This window comes from Denticeps clupeoides, chromosome 9, assembly GCF_900700375.1.
Source record: "Denticeps clupeoides chromosome 9, fDenClu1.1, whole genome shotgun sequence".
Taxonomy (NCBI): Eukaryota; Metazoa; Chordata; class Actinopteri; order Clupeiformes; family Denticipitidae; genus Denticeps; species Denticeps clupeoides.
The window spans coordinates 14,839,371-14,859,426 of record NC_041715.1 but is presented as its reverse complement, the minus strand read 5'-3'; the positions used below and the strand labels follow the sequence as shown (position 1 = coordinate 14,859,426).

General features: G+C 41.0%; 1 protein-coding gene across 2 annotated transcripts in view; it reads left to right on the top strand.

Annotated features, from left to right (window-relative positions):
* Positions 1-2,737: 2,737 nt before the first annotated feature.
* Positions 2,738-20,056, top strand: part of abca12 (ATP-binding cassette, sub-family A (ABC1), member 12) — a 43,059-nt gene continuing 25,740 nt past the window's right edge. The window contains exons 1-25 of one of the 2 annotated variants that reach the window (XM_028990740.1): positions 2,738-2,884; positions 2,965-3,045; positions 3,342-3,435; positions 6,002-6,161; positions 8,184-8,314; positions 8,866-8,942; positions 9,019-9,174; positions 9,331-9,527; positions 9,625-9,725; positions 11,561-11,664; positions 12,434-12,574; positions 13,004-13,158; positions 13,258-13,391; positions 13,476-13,606; positions 13,697-13,861; positions 13,961-14,178; positions 14,306-14,436; positions 15,057-15,174; positions 15,287-17,908; positions 18,335-18,447; positions 18,598-18,668; positions 19,036-19,073; positions 19,177-19,307; positions 19,426-19,568; positions 19,860-20,021. In XM_028990740.1, the coding sequence (XP_028846573.1) occupies positions 2,977-3,045; positions 3,342-3,435; positions 6,002-6,161; positions 8,184-8,314; positions 8,866-8,942; positions 9,019-9,174; positions 9,331-9,527; positions 9,625-9,725; positions 11,561-11,664; positions 12,434-12,574; positions 13,004-13,158; positions 13,258-13,391; positions 13,476-13,606; positions 13,697-13,861; positions 13,961-14,178; positions 14,306-14,436; positions 15,057-15,174; positions 15,287-17,908; positions 18,335-18,447; positions 18,598-18,668; positions 19,036-19,073; positions 19,177-19,307; positions 19,426-19,568; positions 19,860-20,021 (5,562 nt within the window). In that variant the 5' untranslated portion in view covers positions 2,738-2,884; positions 2,965-2,976. Of the gene's footprint in view, positions 2,885-2,964; positions 3,046-3,341; positions 3,436-6,001; positions 6,162-8,183; positions 8,315-8,865; positions 8,943-9,018; positions 9,175-9,330; positions 9,528-9,624; positions 9,726-11,560; positions 11,665-12,433; positions 12,575-13,003; positions 13,159-13,257; positions 13,392-13,475; positions 13,607-13,696; positions 13,862-13,960; positions 14,179-14,305; positions 14,437-15,056; positions 15,175-15,286; positions 17,909-18,334; positions 18,448-18,597; positions 18,669-18,939; positions 19,074-19,176; positions 19,308-19,425; positions 19,569-19,859; positions 20,022-20,056 lie in introns of both variants that reach the window. The other variant, XM_028990739.1, reaches the window with a different exon arrangement.

The following is a 20,056-nucleotide window of genomic DNA, read 5'->3' as shown; positions in this document are numbered from 1 at the left end:
AATATATTTTGCAATGGGAATAAGCATAGTTGGCGCTCCATATACTACATGCAGAACGCATAGTGGGCAATAGTAACGCAGCTTCCCAGCACCATGGAGAGCAGCCAACACAAGCAGGTGGACTGACAACTTAGAATGTGAGCGGAGTGGACGGGTGAGAATTTCCACTCTGCTCGCAAGACCGCTCCTGTGCCCAACTTTGTACTAGCCCTATCAGTTCTTAAAATATCATCCAGATCCATTCAAATCGCTCCGCACTCACTTCTATTTAAAACAGGGAGAAATAATCTGCATGCCTAATGATGATTCTTAAATTCCATTTGGAATCTTTATTTGCTAAAATGGTTTCACTATATTGTTCTGTAATGTGATGAGCGAAATTGGAAAGACAAGACGTGTAGTGCAGGCTACTATACCTGGAGTACCCCATATGCTCCAGTTCAGAATTCCCTGCTGTGTAATCTGTTTTATTTAAATGCGACATCTCAGGTCTGAAGATCATTGAACTGTGTGGTGTCATTAAGAGCTTCATAATACCTCCAGACCAATGCGTGCCTGTGGATTGCCAATGCCTACATATAGATGCCTGTAATGATCTTTAAAATATTTAACCTAAATCATTGCATTTTAAGGTAAGTCTTCAGTTTCACAGATTTCAAAAGGCCGCCACAATGCAAAACTGATGAAGGTGGCAATGAAGTTTTTAGGTGGTGATGACTTAATACTATTGAAATGATCTGTTCACACAGCAAGATCATTTTACTTGACAAAAAATGTTGTGAAGGAAAAAAAAGTCATTTAGGTTAGAAATACAAACGTGATGATTTTAAAGAGAGAACAACCTAAAGGATGGAATAAACTCAAAACTCATACACTCATAGACATGCAAACATATTTGTGGCCATCACAGTGTGAATGCACTAAAGGCCTTGAGGAATCGTACGTAAATGCAGGAATGTGTGAGATAATGTTGCAGTGACATGTAACCATTTTGGTGGAGCACCTTGTATGGGTTGGAACAATTTGGGATTCAAGTATGGTGAAAATACAAATGGACAGATTTTTTTATTAGTAATAGTTTCTTTCTAGGAACGAGGTAATTTACTTATGTCAAAACCATACAATTTTAAGTACATATATATATTGCATCTATATATTGCATCTATTTTTTGCCATTTTGTTCTCTGTCACCTTTGTGACACCATTGAGGGTGGTGGTGGGCTGAAAAAGGTAGCATACGCTTTGTGTATTCAAAATGCCCCAAAGTGTTAGAGGCTTGTAAGCTAGGCGGGTGTGGTCCAGTCTTACCCTACCCTACTCAGCAAAATTCAACCCCATTTCTATGAGAAAGATAGTTTCAGTGCTGACATTGCAGAATGTTCTGACTCAGTGAAGTTTTTATTTGGAGTAAGTTATTCATCTTTTTCACAATGCATTGGTCAGCCCATCGCTTTCTCTTCGGAGCATTCATCTCCAAGCTGTTGTTTGTAAAGGCTGCATCAAGTTACATCGAGAGGCTTCTTTGGACTTGTTCAATGTGTTGCATATCGGTTTACTTCCTACTAAGGTGAAACCAAAACTTTCCAGGCACACATTGGGTTTTTTGTTATCTTCGAAATAGAGATATTGTACCGCATGATCTACAGTACATTAATAAATGTATTTATTTTCTCAACTGATGTCTGTGCAAAGTGTGTCATTGTAATATACAACACATACAACTGAAACAAACACATGTACAAAACAGGAATGCTCATATATTATATGTACACATAGAAATGTAGAAAGAGAAAGTTAGCATAGCAGCGAGTATCTCTGGAGGAGACTGTGGTTCAATTTGCCTGATGGATCACAGGATCAAACTCCACTCATTACCTCAGTGTTCCTGAGCAAGACTCTTAACCCTGAGTGTCTCCAGGGGGACTGTCCCTGTAACTACTGATTGTAAGTTGCTCTGAATAAGGGCGTCTGATAAATGTCATAAATGTGTATGAATAAAAGTCTAGTTAACTTACAAGTAATTATATATAAATGAGTATGAATGAAAGGGATTTCCTTGAAACAGGTCAGAAATATCCTTACAATACTTCTGGAAGGAAATTTAAACTTGAGCTTCAAGAGGTCGTCACCTGAAATGTTTTTCCAACAGTCTTGAAGGAGTTCCCAGAGGTGTTTAGCACTTGTTGGCCCCTTTGCCTTCACTCTTGGTCCAGCTCACCCCAAACCATCTGGATTGGGTTCAGGTCCAGTGACTGTGGAGACCAGGTCTCCAATTTTTGTTAAGTACATAACTCCACATGTGTTCAATCATAGTTTTGATGCCTTCAGTGAGAATCTACCAATGTACATGGTCATGAAAATATGAAAATAAATGCTGTGTGTGTGTGTGTGTATATATATATATATAGGAAATGTACACTTGCTACTAAAATGTTAAACAATTTACACAGCAGATTAATAGTAATAATATTAATATTAATGTTAATGTCAGAGTTTATCAGTCAAAACAGGGTTCCAGCGCTCAAACTCTTCTCTTGTTTGGTGAGATCTGGCCAATCGTGAGAAGGTCGCTGCTGTGGAAGTTCGACGTTCGTGGCGACGCGCGTCCGACGTGCGTGGAGCGTCACCGCCGTGACCGCGCAAGAACCGGTCGGGCCGGCCGCGGACCCGCCTTCCTTCCCCGCAGGTACGAAGGAAAGTGACAGATCGGGTGTCATCACTCGCCGCGTCGGCGTAAATCCGTGCGTCTCTCTCCACGACCTCTCCTCCCGTCCGGCGAGTTGTCACGTGGACCGTGGACCTCGGCAGAGTTCTCCGGCGAGGATGTTCCACAGACTCCCACGGGCCGAGTTCCACCAGCCTCTCTGAGAACGGGACGCAGGAGGTAACCCGAAATTCCGCTCCAGATCGGCTCCTTTTGTGGCGTGATTTAATATCCCACGTAAGCGACTTCTTTCCACGCAGCTCCTCTCACTGATGGCCTCGCCTTTCCACCAGTTGCGACTTCTGCTGTGGAAAAATGCTCTCAGTGTCATCAGGCAGCCGGTAAGTGGGTTATAAAAATACACTGGTAAAATGCAGCAATATCACGCGTCACAATAACAACAATATTAATAATCATGTGTTCTTTTTTAGAATAAAATGTCTCGATTGTGTTTATATACCTGAAAGTACATTGAACAGATTTTTTTTCCAATGTTGCAGCTGAAATATCCACAATAGTAGTTAAAAGTCTTGATAAAAAAAAAAAAAAGTTTCAGGCTTTAATCCAGAAGTTGAACACCATCCCTGGAAAGTAGGGTTCCATCACAGAGGAGAATTCTTCTTGTGTGCGCTTGCAGGGCTGGTCCTTGGCTCTGCTCATCTGGCCGCTGGTCATCTTCATCATCCTAGCGGTCACCCGCTCTGCGTTCCCGCCCGTGGTAAAAGACACCTGTGAGTAGCCGCGCCGCTGGTCCGGTGGTGGGAGAAGGCCGCTCTGTTGTCAGGATCTTATTGAACGTACGTCTGGCGCACAGGGTACTTCAGGGTAGCCGGACCTCACCTGGGTCCAAATCAGAGAAGCACGGAGGCAGCTATGGTGGCCAGTATATTAGAGACAATGGAAATGTAGTATATGTAATGCCTGCAGTTGAGGAGTTGCTATTAATTAAGGGTCCCCTGTTTTTTTTGCTCTTATGTCGGTCAAATTGGTCCCCTAATCCTGTATATGAAGTCTCTTTCCTTTGATGCAGAATTACAGCCAATTTGAACCAGTCCCACAATGAGATTTCCCCAGGACGTGCCATTCGCTGCCTGTAGCTTTACATGTAAATATGGAGGAGAGAGGCGGGACGGGGAGGAGGGCGGCCTGTAGAAATCGAGGGGGCATTTGCAGAAATTACGTCATCAACACCATTCAACAAGCACGATGTTTGCCGCAGGCAGGAAGTTGTGTTGCCGTTTTTCCAGAAAAACTAAATTAGGGTGAGGGCTAGGTAACACTCCCGGCTTTCGGCAACGCTTGTCGGACTTTGTAGTTGTGATTTTGTGGGGCAGTGGTGGCCTGAGGTGCATGAGAAACGCGATGTAACTTTCCCCCTTATGACGATAGAAGGGGACAAATTCCAGATCCGGCCGTCTGAGCTGCCGCTATCTGAACGGTGAAGCAGAACGGCCAAAGCACGCTTTACACCTATCGCCATTTCTAGCAGGACCATAGATAGGCTAGGGCAACGCATATTAATGATATCTCACAAAGGAAAATTTTCATAATAGGGGATTTAAAAATATATATATAGAAATCGTATATTTTGCCTTATTTCATTTTCAGTACTCGTTTGCTAATAGTTTCTTTAAGTTTTACATGTGTTTAAGATCTTTGTTGCAAGGCTTAGAGTAATTTCAAAAAGTTGCTCTCTACATATAAGAAGATATTGCATAATTAACAGCCATTTCCAGCTACCAGAGTCATTTACAACATGAACAATGTCTGGACTGGAGATTTGACCCATTTGATGTTTTCTATTGTTATCTATCAAAAACAGGGACATTTCTAAATGACCCAAAACGTTTGAATGGTAGTGAAGGTGTACATTGCAAAACTGGCTCTCCATTGGCTAATCCTTAAAATAATAGAGGTATGAATCTATTCTGATGGTGCATTCTTGCCTATTTCTATAAATGAGTGCATCTTTTGCTAGTTGTTTGTTAGAAGATGGGTAATGTGTCAGAATCACATAAACGTGCCCAATTCAGGGGTTACTTCTGGTGATGTAAGAGGTCAAAGAATTTGGACAAAGTGTCCTTTGAAGATCAGTGCAGTCACAAGAAGAGCATCTGTGGGTGTAACAATGACTTTCATACCTGTCACCTGTCCATTCATGTGTTTTTATTGGCATACCCTGTGAATCTGAAAAGGCCTAATCTGCTGTTATTCTTGCAATGCAGGTGGACCGGTTCCTCAGTACAGATTTTCATTCTTACATGCAAGTCTGTTATTGTATTTTTTTCATAAAGACAGACCCATTTAAATGTAAATTCCTTGGTTGTACATAAAACAGCTGACTGTTTTTATTCACACAAGTTTACCGAGTGGAAGGCCAATAGGAATAGTAAACGTGTTTCAGTTAAGTGATCAAGAAAGTTCCGGAAATGGCATTCATTTGATTTTAAATGTATAGATGGTGGGTGGTGGTGTTTAAATGTGTAGGGTGGTAGTAGCCTAGTGGGTAAAACACTTGCCTATGAACCAGAAGACCCAGGTTCAAATCCCACTTACTACCATTGTGTCCCTGAACAAGACACTTAACCCTAAGTTGCTCCAGGGGGGGACTGTCCCTGTAACTACTGACTTTAAGTCGCTCTGGATAAGGGTGTCTGATAAGTGCTGTAAATGTAAATGTTGATAAAAATATCTAGTGCAGTTCAGCCATGGTGGAAATGAAACACTGTTAGCACTGCATTGTTTGGCCATTGTGACCTGAGTAATTACTCTTGATAAAGGACTATGTATTCTTGAACTTCCCTGATCATTATTCAAGTGTGGGGAAATATTTACCTGGCAAATATTGCACTGTGAGAGGACTGTATGGTTGTTCCCAGGATTGTATTTACACAAATCTGATCTTATGATAAGCAAAAAATCCTGGTATGTCTTATTATCAGAGATTTTTCCACACAATGTTTATGTATAATTCAGTTTTTGCTGGGAAATGTGCTTCTATTAATCTATTCATTTAGTTACTAATTAATCGCTAATTGGCATTGAGATCACAGACATATTAATAATGTTATATTGTTGACAAAAAATAGGTGTGTATTTGTCCAGTTTTCAAGGCACTTTATGATAATGTAGTCAATATGTTCTTCTATGAGAATTTTAGTTTAAAAACACTGGTGGATTTGAAAAGCAAAAAAGATTCAGAAGAAACTTCAAACCCCAGCTTTCTCATTTTTTGTTTTAGCCGGATGTTAGAAAGGCTCAACCTATTGTCTGATGTTCACTTGACGTTCTGAACAGGCTATGTGGCCCCGCGGAACCTTCCGAGTGCGGGGTTCTTCCCCTTCCTGCAGACCCTCATGTGCAATGCAGACGGCAGCTGTTCCAACAGGTCCTACCTGCTCGACAGTACTGGGCGACATCGAGTTGCCAGGGACACCAGCGAAGACAACCATGACAGGTAACCATGGCAACTATATACTATCTTATTTACCATAAAATATATGCAAGGCCAGATGATCTTCCTCAGGGTATTTGTGTTGTGTGAGAGATCAGAACTTTAATTGAGTTTAATGACATTTTTGGAGCCAGGTTTGGAGCCACCTGCTTATTAGTCCTCCTGTTTAAAGATTAGATCCATAGTCTTGTTTTGCTCTCTGGAATCACCAGCAATAATCTAGACTCTGCAAGATGCTGTGCTTTAGAGGTGGGCCATATCATATAATTCATATGATTCATATAATATGTCTTCATCAGACATATTTAGTGCTGATGACAGTGCACATGGTGGGAGACCAACTGTCTCATTTTTCATTGTTTAAGAAAAACATAATCAATATATTCCACTATTCTAAAACAACAAGGATGTGTGCATGTTACATGTCAGATACTCAGATTTACTCCCAAAGCAGTCAGATTTGGAATTTTCACTCAAATACCGGTGTGTGCTACTAACACTTTACAAATGCATTATGAGCCTGAACAATTTTTGGCCCTGTTGGCTTGCTGTAGTGGAGGGGGAATGGGAGGCACAGTGGCCTCATAGGAAATATCATTATTATTATTACTACCACTACTTAATATGCTTTGCTATGCAGATAAATTCATGTGGTCTTGTTCTTTTCATATTAAGACATGTTACTGCAAACTTGGTTTAAGAAACCCTTCTTTTCCCCTTTGTGGTGCCTCCTGAATGGATCCGCCTTTGCCTGAACTATGGGTTCAGCACAGTTTAGTGTAGGTGGGCGGTTGGGCACCGTCTCCATTGCGTGGTGAGTAAGAGAGTAAGAGCATCCGCGTTCTCGCTAGTCAGTAAGTACAAAATGGGCGTGTTGTACTGTTTACTTAGGCTACCAGCTTGTACGAATAAAAAGCTCTTATTCCAGCCTGAATGAGCGTCGAGCAAAAGCTCTGCACATTATTCAAAGGCCAGGCAATACAGACCTGGCATTACAGGATGCGTTGAATTGAGAGCTGTCATAATTATGACTTTGTTTCGGACTAGAAACTAAAAAGAGGCACTATATGAACACCATGGAAAGGGAGAAGGCGAAACTAGAATGTGCTGATAGTGGAGAACCTGATGTTTTTAGTGGGCAGTTATTATTAATGTATTTTGTACCTTTGCATTTTCTTCATGTTCATGTCAGGAAAAGATTACAATGAAAGTATGCTAATAACAGTATTTGTCTTTTCTTGCATAAGAACTGGTTGTGGTAAAAAAAATGCTTCAATTGCAACAGTTGGTTTTGGTGTTTGGTTCTCACGCTGAGGTTCTCATATTTTTACTATTTATTGAGACTTATTTATTGGGGTTACAGCCATTAGCAAAATTGCCATGCTCTCTTCATGGTGGTTCCTCCGCTGCCCAAAGGCATGTACATGAGGTGAAATTGTGACCCCAAATTGCCTTTGGGTGTGAGTGTGTTAGTGAATGAATGGTGTGGTTGGCGCCCTGCCCTGGGTTGGTGCCATGACTCTGAAGTTTTTTTCTGTCCAGTTATCTTTAAATTCTTCCTTGAATTATCCTGTAACTTTGTCTGTGGAAATTATTTTTGCTGTAAGGCTACAGCACACATTTATGCCCACATATACATATATATGTATTAAAATGCGGAACATGTAATATTAATATATTGGATTTACATTAAAGAATTCATCACAGTCCATTCTCATGTTTCTCATGTTTGATGTTCCTTTGCCATGTAAATAGTGTCTACTATATCTGACTACAAAAGCAAAACGTGTAATGTGTGGTTAAGCATGTTATCTAAGGAATCTGCCAGAACGGAATTTTTCTTGTCCTATCGTTATCTTCTCACATGCTATTCAGAACTCGCTGCAAATGGAGAGACAGAGAAGAAAACTACCCATTTTTTTGGTTCGGAAATGGAATCTATGCAAGCACTGGGTTTGTCTTTAAAGGGAAAAGTGAATGTACAAGTTTCTGTTGTGTTGACACTTGTTTTTCACCTCTCCTCAGGTTGGCTCTGTTGTCCTCCATCCATTCCATAATGTCCCATCTCCAAAAGGAAAACCTGATCCGTAATATCCGCTCCGTCCAGAGCAATGACAGCCAGCCAGATCCTATGGATCTATGGGGAATGATGCTAAGTGCGTACCCAAATAAGGAGAATGTGATATGCATCAAGTATAATGTATTGTTTATTAAATAATACACCTGCACATATAGAGGCCTGGAAAAATTTAAGAGACCACAGCAATATTTTGACGGGCTTGTGTCTGTGTGAACCAGAACATGATCATATTAGAATCAAAATTCCAATTGTCACTCAAAACTGTATATACACTACCAGTCAAAAGTTTGAATGCACCTACTCTGTGGTGGTTATGGAGACGGAGGTGGAGCCATTTGAAGAATCCAATGCAATAAACATATAAAGTGGTGTAGAGATATATAAGGTGGTGGAGTGAAGACAAGAGTATGAAATCCTGCCATCACAGAAAATACTCAGTGATTTGGAGAGACTCAAATATTCAACTTTACTATTTTTTATTACATAATCTCACATTCATAACAGTTTTGCTCCATCATGTGATGTAAAAAAACGCAGGACATAAATAAGAAGGTGCATCCACCTTTATGGCTGGTAGTGTATGCTAAAGCAGAGTCTATTGTTCCATTGTTCTTTTTTTTTTTACAGACAGCACCTCAGAATCAGTAGTGTCCAACAACACCTTTCTCACATCCGTTCTCAACAGCACCATTGTGCTCGATGAGGTGAGCTACTGACCCTTACCTTGCACACCTTAAAAACATGCTCTGTTATTGAACACTGAATGCTGCTCTCATGCAGGAGGTACTGAAGTCGTTCGACCAGGTGAAGCAGACCTTCTGCACCGTGTATCTGAGCTTCGGCAGTCTGTCCGCCCAGACTTACCATGACCCCCTCGAGACACTCTGCCAGTCAAACGCCACTTTTCTGGAAGCCTCCCTGCTCACTTTGACAGAGGTGAGGCCAAACCTCAGACGTTTGTTGTTCCGTGAAGGCGCTACACAAATGCCTGCAGCGTCTGACGCACTTTGCTGATTATGTCTTCTCATGGCGAGGGCAATGATAAGGCGTTCCGAACGTGAAAAGTGGAATGTGTGTGGTGCTGATTCACAGATGCTACTGCAGCAGCTGGAAGGCAATCCAATGGACGCCATGCACTCCGCTGGCCTGGTGATGGCCGTGTTTCAGCAGCTTCAGGAGCAGACATCACTCTGGGATTTCCTGCTGGAGTTTCCCAACCTGTTCCTGCTGCCCATGAGTAACGAGGATGTGCTCAATGCTGCGGCAGAGAGGTTGCAGGAAGTGCAGAGGTGGGAGATCTTCAATTCCTCTTTGATAATGTATGTCTGTCAAAAGTGCGTTTTTGGAAATTGTGTAAATTGTGTTGGGTGGGGTCTGTGTTCAAAGTGCCCTGAACTTCATCCAGACCGGCCCCTTCAGCATGGTGAATCCAGCTGTTGATGGGGTCACCTCCCTGCTGAAATTCACAAGCGCCTTGATGAAGGAAGGTACAGTAACTAAGCAGATTTCAATCTTTTCACCCTTCAACCAATTATTCAATTTCATATTTCATAATAAACAGCCATCGGAGTAACAAATTAACTCTTATTTTTGTCATGTTGTCACCATGATGTTAATAGGTGTTAATAGATGTCAAGGGTGGTAGTAGCCTAGTGGGTAACACACTCGCCTATGAACCAGAAGACCCGGGTTCAAATCCCACTTACTACCATTGTGTCCCTGAGCAAGACACCTAACCGTAAATTGCTCCAGGGAGGGAACGGTCCCTGTAACTACTGATTGTAAGTCGCTCTGGATAAGGGCGTCTGATAAATGCTGTAAATGTAAATGTAATAAATGTATAAACAACATATTCTTGACATAGTAAAAGAATGATGTGGCGAGCTTTTGCTCGGTATTCATTCTGGCTGGAATAAAACCTTTTTATTTGTATGAGCTCGTAGCTGAAGTCAACAGTACAGCACGCCCGTTTTTTTTTACTTACTTACTTTTTCTCTAACTCTCTGGCACCAAGCAATGGAGATGGAACCCAACCGCCCACCTACGCTAAACTGTGTTTAACCCCCACGTAACACACATCACAACATGCGACACTCAACTATTTACATCCAACCCGCTAATTTCCTTTTATTTCTTAGTTTAGCGGGCCTTTCTCCAAAGTGAAGGCTGATAAGCAACACAGTTATCACTAAAAGTGAATGTCAATATTAACACTGTAATGCCTTTTTTTATGTTTATGTCTGATATGTATGCCTCTGGTGCTGGCCCGGCTCGTCTGACAAATTTAATGGTCACAAATTGGATCAAAATTCCAGATGTCATCTTATACTTTCATTAGCTAGAATGGGCAAACAGAAAAATACAATAATAATACAAAAATGCTGAAAAAAGTTTATAGCCAAAATTATAGACAAATATATTTCTCAAACATTTCCTTGTTTGCTAAGATTTGGTTGAGCCATCATATAATGTGTGTTGGTTTTGAATATTTAATAGCGCATGGGCGTGGAATGACTGCAGTGTTAAATTTGGCATTTAAAACTTTTATTTTTCCAGCCAGTGCACAGCATTGGTAAGTAAATAGTTGCCTCGTGTCGGTCCTATGTTCATGCCGTTTGCAAGATGTGATTGTGCTTAAAAGAATAAAAAGTGCTTGGGGGAGAGGCTGTGGGGGCTAGTTCCTATAACTGCATTTCTAGTACTACCTGGTCCTAAAGCCCTTGTTCAGAGCACATGTCCCGATAGATTATTATTTGTTCCTCATATAGGTTTTTGCTTGTTGGTGCTTACTGTATACACACACACACATTGGAAACCCATCTCCTGGGAAATCTGAGGCTGGAAACCCAGGCCCGACAAATCATATCATATTCCACCACCATTGTCTTTCTTACAGTGATAAAACAAACAAACAAACCAAAAAATCAGGCCAAATCACACTCAGAGATCTATATTTCAGTGTGGCTGTGCTATAGTCATGGATGACGGATGAAACCGCCTCGCAGTGTGGGGGCGAATTTGCTTGCCACTCCCTGTTTCCATGACACAAACTCACAAAGCAATGATGAACAAAAGCCACAAACATCTACTGAATCCACTGACAGAAGAAATGTAACTTGTTAATAATCCACCCTGTGAAATGCCATCTGAAGGCTTTTTAGCCATTTTTCCAATCAATAGATTTCTGATTGGACAGAAGGAATATAATAACCCGAAACCCCGAACCACCCCCCCAACATATTTTTAATAAACCAATAATATGGTTTACATTGATTTTCGCTGGATCTATTTTTTTTCATGTCATCCCTGTGATTACTTGAAGGTTTGTTTGAGTCCATCAGTCAAGCCTTGATTCCAGTCAACACAACCTCAACGGCCGCAGGATTACACAACCTGATCCAGAATGTCACAGTTCTCCTTAATAAGGTATGCATTATTTCTACCTTAACTGACTGGTTTATTTATAGGCACACAACCTGTGTTTTTTATGGCATAGAATGACAATAATTTCCATAACCTGTTAGATAGTGTTCTAAACAAACACTAAACTTTAGACAGGTTTAGTCCTTCAATGATCACGTGCGAAATAACTCAATGCCATAATGTTACAATAATGAAAACAATGAAAACATGAAAAAAACAATACAGTCATTGTTAGATTACACGTGCTTGTCCAGATAAGGGTTGTGGTGGCAGCAGGCTGAGCTCGTCAGACCAGACATCCCTTGACCCAGCAACAGACTCGAGCCACTCCTGGGTTGGTCTCAAACCAACCCGGAGATTATATCTAATGTCTAACCAGGACAGTATCTCCTCCGGTTCCTGTGCCTTCGTCAGGGTCTCTTACCAGTTGCACAATACTGAGCTCCTCATCCTTTTAAGGAGTTCAACTAGAGAAACCTTATGAAGGAACCTCATTACCTTATTGTTTTCCACAATCTTGTTTGGTTGTTACCCATTACCCAAGTTTTTATTCTGTATTAAATACTATTATAATAACTTTTTCAAGACCTGGTAAAATAGGAGGGTTAACGCTACAGCAGTGGTGCTCAAGCCTTTCCTTGTTAGGTGATATTTTGTTGAACTGATCATCAGCAGCTCATCATGTTGAGGGTGTTTTGTGTGTTATTTTAGCATATAATAGACATCTTACTTATCTACAAAATGATCTGATGTTAACTTAACTCATCCCTAGGCTGGTCTGATGGTTGAAACGGGTTCGATCATTTCATACATGTGCAGCAACAGTGGCATCTCCGATTGGTGGCCAGCGTGTGCCAACGGGCAGCTGGACAAGCTGTTTGACTGGATTACACCAGAAAAAGTGGTTGAACAGGTACTTATTTTGCTATTCACTTTATTTAGTCAAGAGATGTCAAATTCTAAACTGAATTTCTTGTGCCCATTTATGTCAACCAGCGTTAAATAAGATTTCATGGAACAAATTGCTCATTCCTACCCTTATACATGGAAATAAATACGAGGATAAAGTGCCCAGTCACCTTGGTTACAGGATCACTCTTGAAAAGCTTTTGTATTGAGAGGCACGGCTGCAGGGCTCAAATTATCTGTGCCGTTACCCATGAGGGAAACTCCCAGTTTACAGGCTTCTGCTATAATTCCTTCCAATCCACTTCCTGGAGTAATCATCAGTTACTATTGGCTAGGTCTTCTCTAATGTGGTGCTATATACCCCTTAAAAATATCGTGTGTATGTTACAGAACATATTATGCACTATAAACTATTAATATGTGTCGTCTACAGGTCCTGATTGCCTGGAATAATAACTCTCGTGATGCAGACGTGATCTTTGCTAAATTGATGGACATCTTATGGAATGGCATCACACCAGCATCTGCAAACCTCAGCATGTCGCCAAACAACAGCTTTGGGCAACCACAGAACCCAGGGGAAGACCTGTATGTTCCATAATTTGGTGTTTTTTTGGAATTACACCACTTCGGTCGGTCATGGATACAGAGTGTCTCATATTTTTCCCTCTCTCACACATTCTGTAGTTTTCTCAGCATTGGCACAGTTGTAATGGATCTGCTGCTCGGAATTCCGGGTTCAGATTTTTTTATTCAAAGCCTCCTCATGGGTGGCCATGCATCCATGCAACTTGCTGCTCAAGCAATGGTAACACAGATAGGTAATGCAGAAATCCATATGTTTTTACTGTACAGACTTTATATCCAGCACTATTAATGTAGGCTGTATGCTCCCTGCTCCACAGATCTTATGGCACTTGTGCTCAAGAATGCTCAAGACATAGAGAGCATTTCCTTGGACTATTTGCAAAATCAGAGTATGTCAGATTCCTGGGTCAGTGAAGTTGTCGACTCTATAGTCAACACTTTGATTCAGGTACGTGACCAGAGATAGACAGCAAATGTGGAGGAACATGTTCAATTCAAGGAAGATCTTCAATGATTCTACTATGAACCTTTTTAATAGGTTCTCAGTGTCCAAGACCCAGAGCAGTGCAAAAATCTATCTGCTGAGTGGCCCTGGATACCATCTTTAAATTCTTCAGACCTATGGATTTCTCTGGTTTGTTCTGGAAATAGCTCAAATTTGGAGGATACGTTGAGGACAGCTCTACTTCCACTGACACAGAAGGTATTGGTGCCCAAAGAATTCAGTATTCACATTCAGCAGATTACTTTACTTGAATTGAGTCTTAAATATGGATGTACTGAATTTTTGAAACATTTTTAGGTTAACCAGTTGGTTGATGTCCTTGAGGGAAAGGACAAATACAATGTCACACTGGACATGCTTGTCCTGGAATGGCATAAACTGTCGAATGTCTCTGGACAGTACATAGAGTTTCTGCAGTCTTTCTTCAATAAGCTGGACCAGGCTTACCACGTTCTCCTGACAGACTGGAATCCAAGTAACACCACAGCAAACTGGCCAAACATTCTTGCATACAAGTAAGTGGAAGTTACTTTTATGTTTCTGTCATTACGCATCTGAGTATTCTTACATCATTATGAGATTATATGCATTGTAGATCAGTATCACACACAATCAGTAGCTGTTACCATCTGTATTGCCTAGGGTTTTGGAAACAGCGGGAGTCCTGGGTTCTCAACTGGAAAACAGTCCTTCCTGGAATGTCACAGAACCCTATTTCAGGATTGCCTACTATATCATGACTTACGATCTTAATATCACCACAACATCGGACTGTGAGTCATACACAGTAATACACATTTCAATCTACCTTGATGTAATATGAGTATCATATTATAGGACACGACTTTGGCATTATTCAGGTGTAAATATTTGCTGATAATTAGCGAGTAAATGTCAAATATCTCAAATATCAACTAACTTAAGTGTATAGTTGGCTGTGATATATCACTAGTGCTTTTTCATTATAGCCATTTACTGCTTTGAATGCTCACAAAAACACTCGGCCTTTAAAGATTTTTTGCGTTTTGTCTTGATGTCAGTGAACGCTATGGAATGAAAGCAGCTATTATACAACATTATTATGGCAGGGATGTATTATAGTAAAAGGCAGGGATGCATTACTTTTGTGTGTTTTGTATGTTCCATGCAGTATTTGCCTAAGGAATGCAAATGGTCCATGAGTGGTTTTGTACCCAGAAAGGGGTAACAAAGGTTTTGTGCTTTCAATGCCTGCATTTAAAGTTCTGAAAATGTGTATACTATAGACTTAAGACAGCCTTAAAGGAAACAGCTGACGTTACGCCAGAGTGCACACCCATCTTGTATTACGCAACCACGTATTTAGCTTCTTGTGTCTTCTAACATTACTTCTTCTTCTCCAATTTTCATTCAGGTTCTATTAATGGAACTGTCATTGTCAACTGCTCCAATGACTTTAACATGGAAAAGTTTATTTCAACAATCAAAAATGTGATTCAGGATCTCTCTGCTAATCCAGAAGCATTGCTGGGGTAAGACAGCTGAGATGTGTAAAAATGCTGAAAGAGATGAAAATAGGATTTGCAGTGTCCACATTTCATAAATACCTATTTAACTGTGAGAATCTGATGTTCCTTGTTCCAGGTACATACAGGTGTCCCTGGATCTTCTTCAAGGCTATTACAATGATATCTATACAGGTGCTGTAAGTAAGTTCCATGATGCCCAGCCAAATAAGTCTGTTGGATCTATTGGAGGCCTCTTTGAGGGTCTCATTCAAGAGTTGGAGAACGATATGCAGCTTCTGTCTGTTATGACATCCACGGAGGAATTGAAAGATCAGCTAGCAATGTCATTTCTGGGAAAAATTCTGAAAACTCTTCTGGATGACCTTTGGGCTGGTGGGGATGTGAACACCTCCACAATTATTCCTGCTATCTTGGAAGCTGCTCAAAATAATGAGTATTTCCTGTCAGGTCTTTCTATGAACCAGACCAATTCATCGTTGGCTGACCTGGAGGGCCTAGTCATGAAATGGCTTTCCACAGAGCTCAGTGTAACATTGCCAGTCTTCTTTGGCCTGAGTGATGCCATTTTGAAGTACTCTGTCTCCCTGAATTCAACGGACTTTAACTATTTGCAGGAGGTCCTGCAGCCAATTGCCAACCAAAGCTCAGTGGCTCAGCTGATTCTGAAGTCCATGGATTTTCTGAAGCAGACTGTGGATTCACACAGCAATGAATCAGAAGTGATTCTGCCATACATTTATCAGCTGGAGAATTTCCTGCAGTGTGCCTTTAAGACTCATCATTACGTCTATGAAGGTGGCCTGAGCTCCACATCAAATATCACCCTACAGCCAGTTGTAATGCATCTTATAGAATTTCTGGACCCAAGCTCAATTTTGAACTTAACCCAGGCAGGTGATTTTGAATTGCTGGCTGCCATGTTGCATCAGCTTGGTGCTGTATTACCTCTTGAATTTCATCTGCTGTACGATGGCCTGGTCAATCGTACAAACTTTCTGATCGGAGATGTGTCTAGCTGTCTAGCCAGTGAAGAAAACTGCAGTGCTACATTTTCACACATTGCCAGCATCCTGAACGAAGCCTCTAAAGCAATGAACATTAGTAGTGGAAATGTCACACTTAATCTGGGTCCTGAGTTGAGTAACACATCCATTAATGAGACTGCAGACCTCTTCAAGATGCTTCTCTACTGGACAAACATTTCATCCACAGATGAATCCACAATGAACACAGTCACAAAACTCTTGCAGTTCATTCAGGAGATCACTGGTACACCGAACATCACTATAGACTCTTTAAAGCTTGCCCTCACTGCATCCAATCTCAGTGCACATGAACTAGATAAAATCGCCATTCTAGCCATGAACACATCTATGCCTGAGATCCTGGAAATGCCCAGGAATATTGTTGGTTTTCAGCAGTGTCTCAGTTTAAATTTGATCAACTCCTCTATGCTTGAAAACTTAACTGAACAGCAGTGTGTTCTAAACTTTATTCACATCACCATCAGTTGTCTTCAGACTCTGCATTTCACCCAAGACACTCTGAATTTTCTCACAGACCTTGAACCTAGCATTTACACAATCCTTGAAAAGTCTTTGGGGGGCAAAAATATTTTCATTGAGCCTCCTAAACCATCTGCATTATCCAAAGAGGGTCTTAATATGATATTAGATAGCATCAGAGAAAAATTTAAGTATCTCAATCTTACCGAGGCAATGCTAATTGAGAATGAGCTCAATGTGCTTGAAGGCCTCATCAGTTTCGCATTCCATGAGCGATATCCATACAGTACCATCAACGACTCCCTCCTTCAACAGAAAGTGTATGCACAAAATGTGTATCTTGAGATTTTTGAGTGGTACCTAAAGAAATTAGAGAATGTGGCCAATGGCAGCCATTTTGGAGACCTCCTCATTCCCATGTTTCGTTTGACAGAAATGGAGGTTGCTCTTAATCTTGCCCAAACTAATTTTTCTGCACTAGTGTCAAACCAAATTGAAGACATTATGACCCATGTTGAACTTCCCTTAGATGAAACAGATGTGTCAGAAATAAGGCTCTCATTGGTCACTACTGTAGAAGGACTGCGGAATTTGCTACAAGAGACTCTGGACATTTTGCAAGATGGTCCAGTGAACATCAGCGCCGCCCATGAGATTCCAGATCAGATCATGTCTTACCTTAATCTGACAGAAGACTGGCTCACCAGCCCTAACATCACGTCTGCAATTTCAAGTATTTTCCAGTTGGGGATCGGAAACATAACTGGTTCTGGAAACACAACCATCCCAAATATAGACAGCAGCTTGCTCATTACCATCTTAGATCCTTTCCTTTCTGAAGAAGATAAGTTCTACCTGACCATCTTCAGTGAGGCCTCTCAGGCGCTCACCCATGCGTTGCAGGTTGCAAGTCAGGGAAGTGGTCTACAAAGTGCCAACTTCACCGACTCCATCTTAGAGGCTGTGACGGTGATCCTAAACAATGTGACTGCTGAATCAGAGCCTGTGCGCAGCTTTGTACTGGGTGCCCTCAATGGATCACTTCAACTAATCCTCAGTCCTGAGATGAACTATGGTGAAGCTAGGGGTCTCACTCTAGATATTCTGAACAGTGTGGATGAGCTCATCAGCTCACTGCTCCCTGAAGAGCTTCTGCTGCCCATGATCAACATTCTTAGATCATATACTGAGACCATCGCTGAGACCGGAGGGACTGAAAACTGGAATAACATGTAAGTAAGACAGATATAAGGGCAACCTAGTATAGTCTGGCATAATCCATACAAGTTTATCCTCTTCCTTCATTTCCATGGACACATTCTGGTTCATTGGCCACAGTTCTCTTTTCTTTTCTGTTTCTTACTAGACTCATTACAGTGTGTCTCTGTCTCTCTTGGCTTACCTCATTCTGTTCTTGAGGCCTTGGGCCTTTTTTTTCTTTTCCTTTGTCCCACTTGTAGTCTATTGTGTCTTTTGTCCAATGCATTTCTGATCTGTTTGCCGTGTATGCTTTTCACTTGCATTTATGTATGGACTCCCGGTTTTGTGCCAGTCAGGATATATTGATATATTATAAATATGAAATGTATTAGAATATTGTATTAATAGTAAATAAGACAGTTATTTAAGACGGACTAATCTGCCATCTCACTTTTCAGCATTATAGGTGTAATTAAGGGACTGGAGGAAAACCTGCCACAGAATAACAGTGCACAGCCAGTTCTGTCCATGATCCTGCAAGTTACAGACATCTTGCTGAACACAAGTCAAGGCGAGTTTCTTTCTCTTCACATTTTGTGCAAAATGCATTTTGATGTTGTTGAATTGTTTTAGTTTTGACTCCTGCGAGTAAGGTTCTTACTGAATAGTCCGTTTCAGTTGTTGCAGAACATTTTCACATGCATTTGCATTTGTTTTTCAGAAAGCAGTGCAAGCCTGTGGAAAGGCCTGGGGAATTTAAATGTTTCTAGTCTTGAAGAACTCAGCAAGCAGGTACCTAAAGTAGCTGATTACATTATTTCATGTTCACTTTTATTCAGTATAAGCATTTAGCTGTAGATCATTTTGAAAAAAAAAATTGTGTTGTTGTAATTTCCAAATGTTCTCGAGTGATGTTTTCCCAGTGCCGTCTTTGTTCTTGGTAGAGATGGAGAAGTTAAATGGCAGATTTTATCAGTCACCTTGAATGGGGCGTACATGAACATTTTTTCCCAACGTAATGATTTGCATGATAATACCTGGTGGCCAATTATTCCTGTTGCAGCTTGAGGAATTCATGGGATCCCTGTTGCCTGTTCTGCCTGCGGATCAGGTCCCCTCTGCCGAAGGCTTGACTAATGCTCTGCCTGTGCTCATTCAGATAATCACCAGCAGAGCAGACCAACATACATTCGAAAGGTAAATTCATATGGGCTGTATTCGGCCTGTCGGTGGAGGAGACAAATCCATTTTAGATTCTGACTTGTGGGCTGTGCACTATAAGCTGTTGTGTACCGCACAGGTTGGAGGAGATTATTGTACCTTTACTACCAGCCCTCAGTGAGATTCCTGGTGGGAATAGTGTGCCTTCAGTGCTCCATGTCATCAAGGAAGTGATTGCATCCATTACAAACAATGTGCAGGCTCAGACAGGTAATTTGACATAACAAATAAAATTTAGCTCTCTTAATTTCATGTGATCACTAATCTGAATATTAAACAGGTATGATAGGTTTAACCTTTCTTTGTTTTATCTTTTTTTATCTCCTAGATTTCATCTACAATGTTCAGAATCTGGCAGTCAACCTCACGTCTCATGTTCTGTCGGCTGTAAACACCAGAAATTTCAATGTGAATGGCTTCTTGCGTGAATTAGAATCTTCACTCCAGCATACCATTGAAGCTGCTCTACAGGTCAGACAAGCAGTCTTCCCTGCTTCAGTGACTTATCCATAACAAAGAGTAGTACAAAGAAAAGATGATGCATGAAATATGATTTTTCTGAAGCAAGAACACAAATTGATATAAGCAGATTAATTTATTTTTCACTCTTACGTGGGTTCTAATCCTCTATGCTGATGTCATTTGAGCAGTGGACCATAGATATATATTTATTAGAATAAATAACTTCTCTCATCTCATTTTTATAGCTAGTATTTCTTACCTCGGGTTGATGTTACAAGTTTTCTTTTGTATTACATCCAGGCTCAGGATGTGAACTGCACCAGTGTTTTGAGAATGTGGGCAGGGGTCATTGAAGAGGGGGGCATCAGTACAGAGTCCTTTTCTGCATGCTGTGACGTTAACTGGATACCTCTTGCAGAGTCTTTTAAAGCAATTGGAGATATTTCTATCCTGAACCTCATGGTAAGCTATTATGTTGCACAGTCTAAGACTCCCCT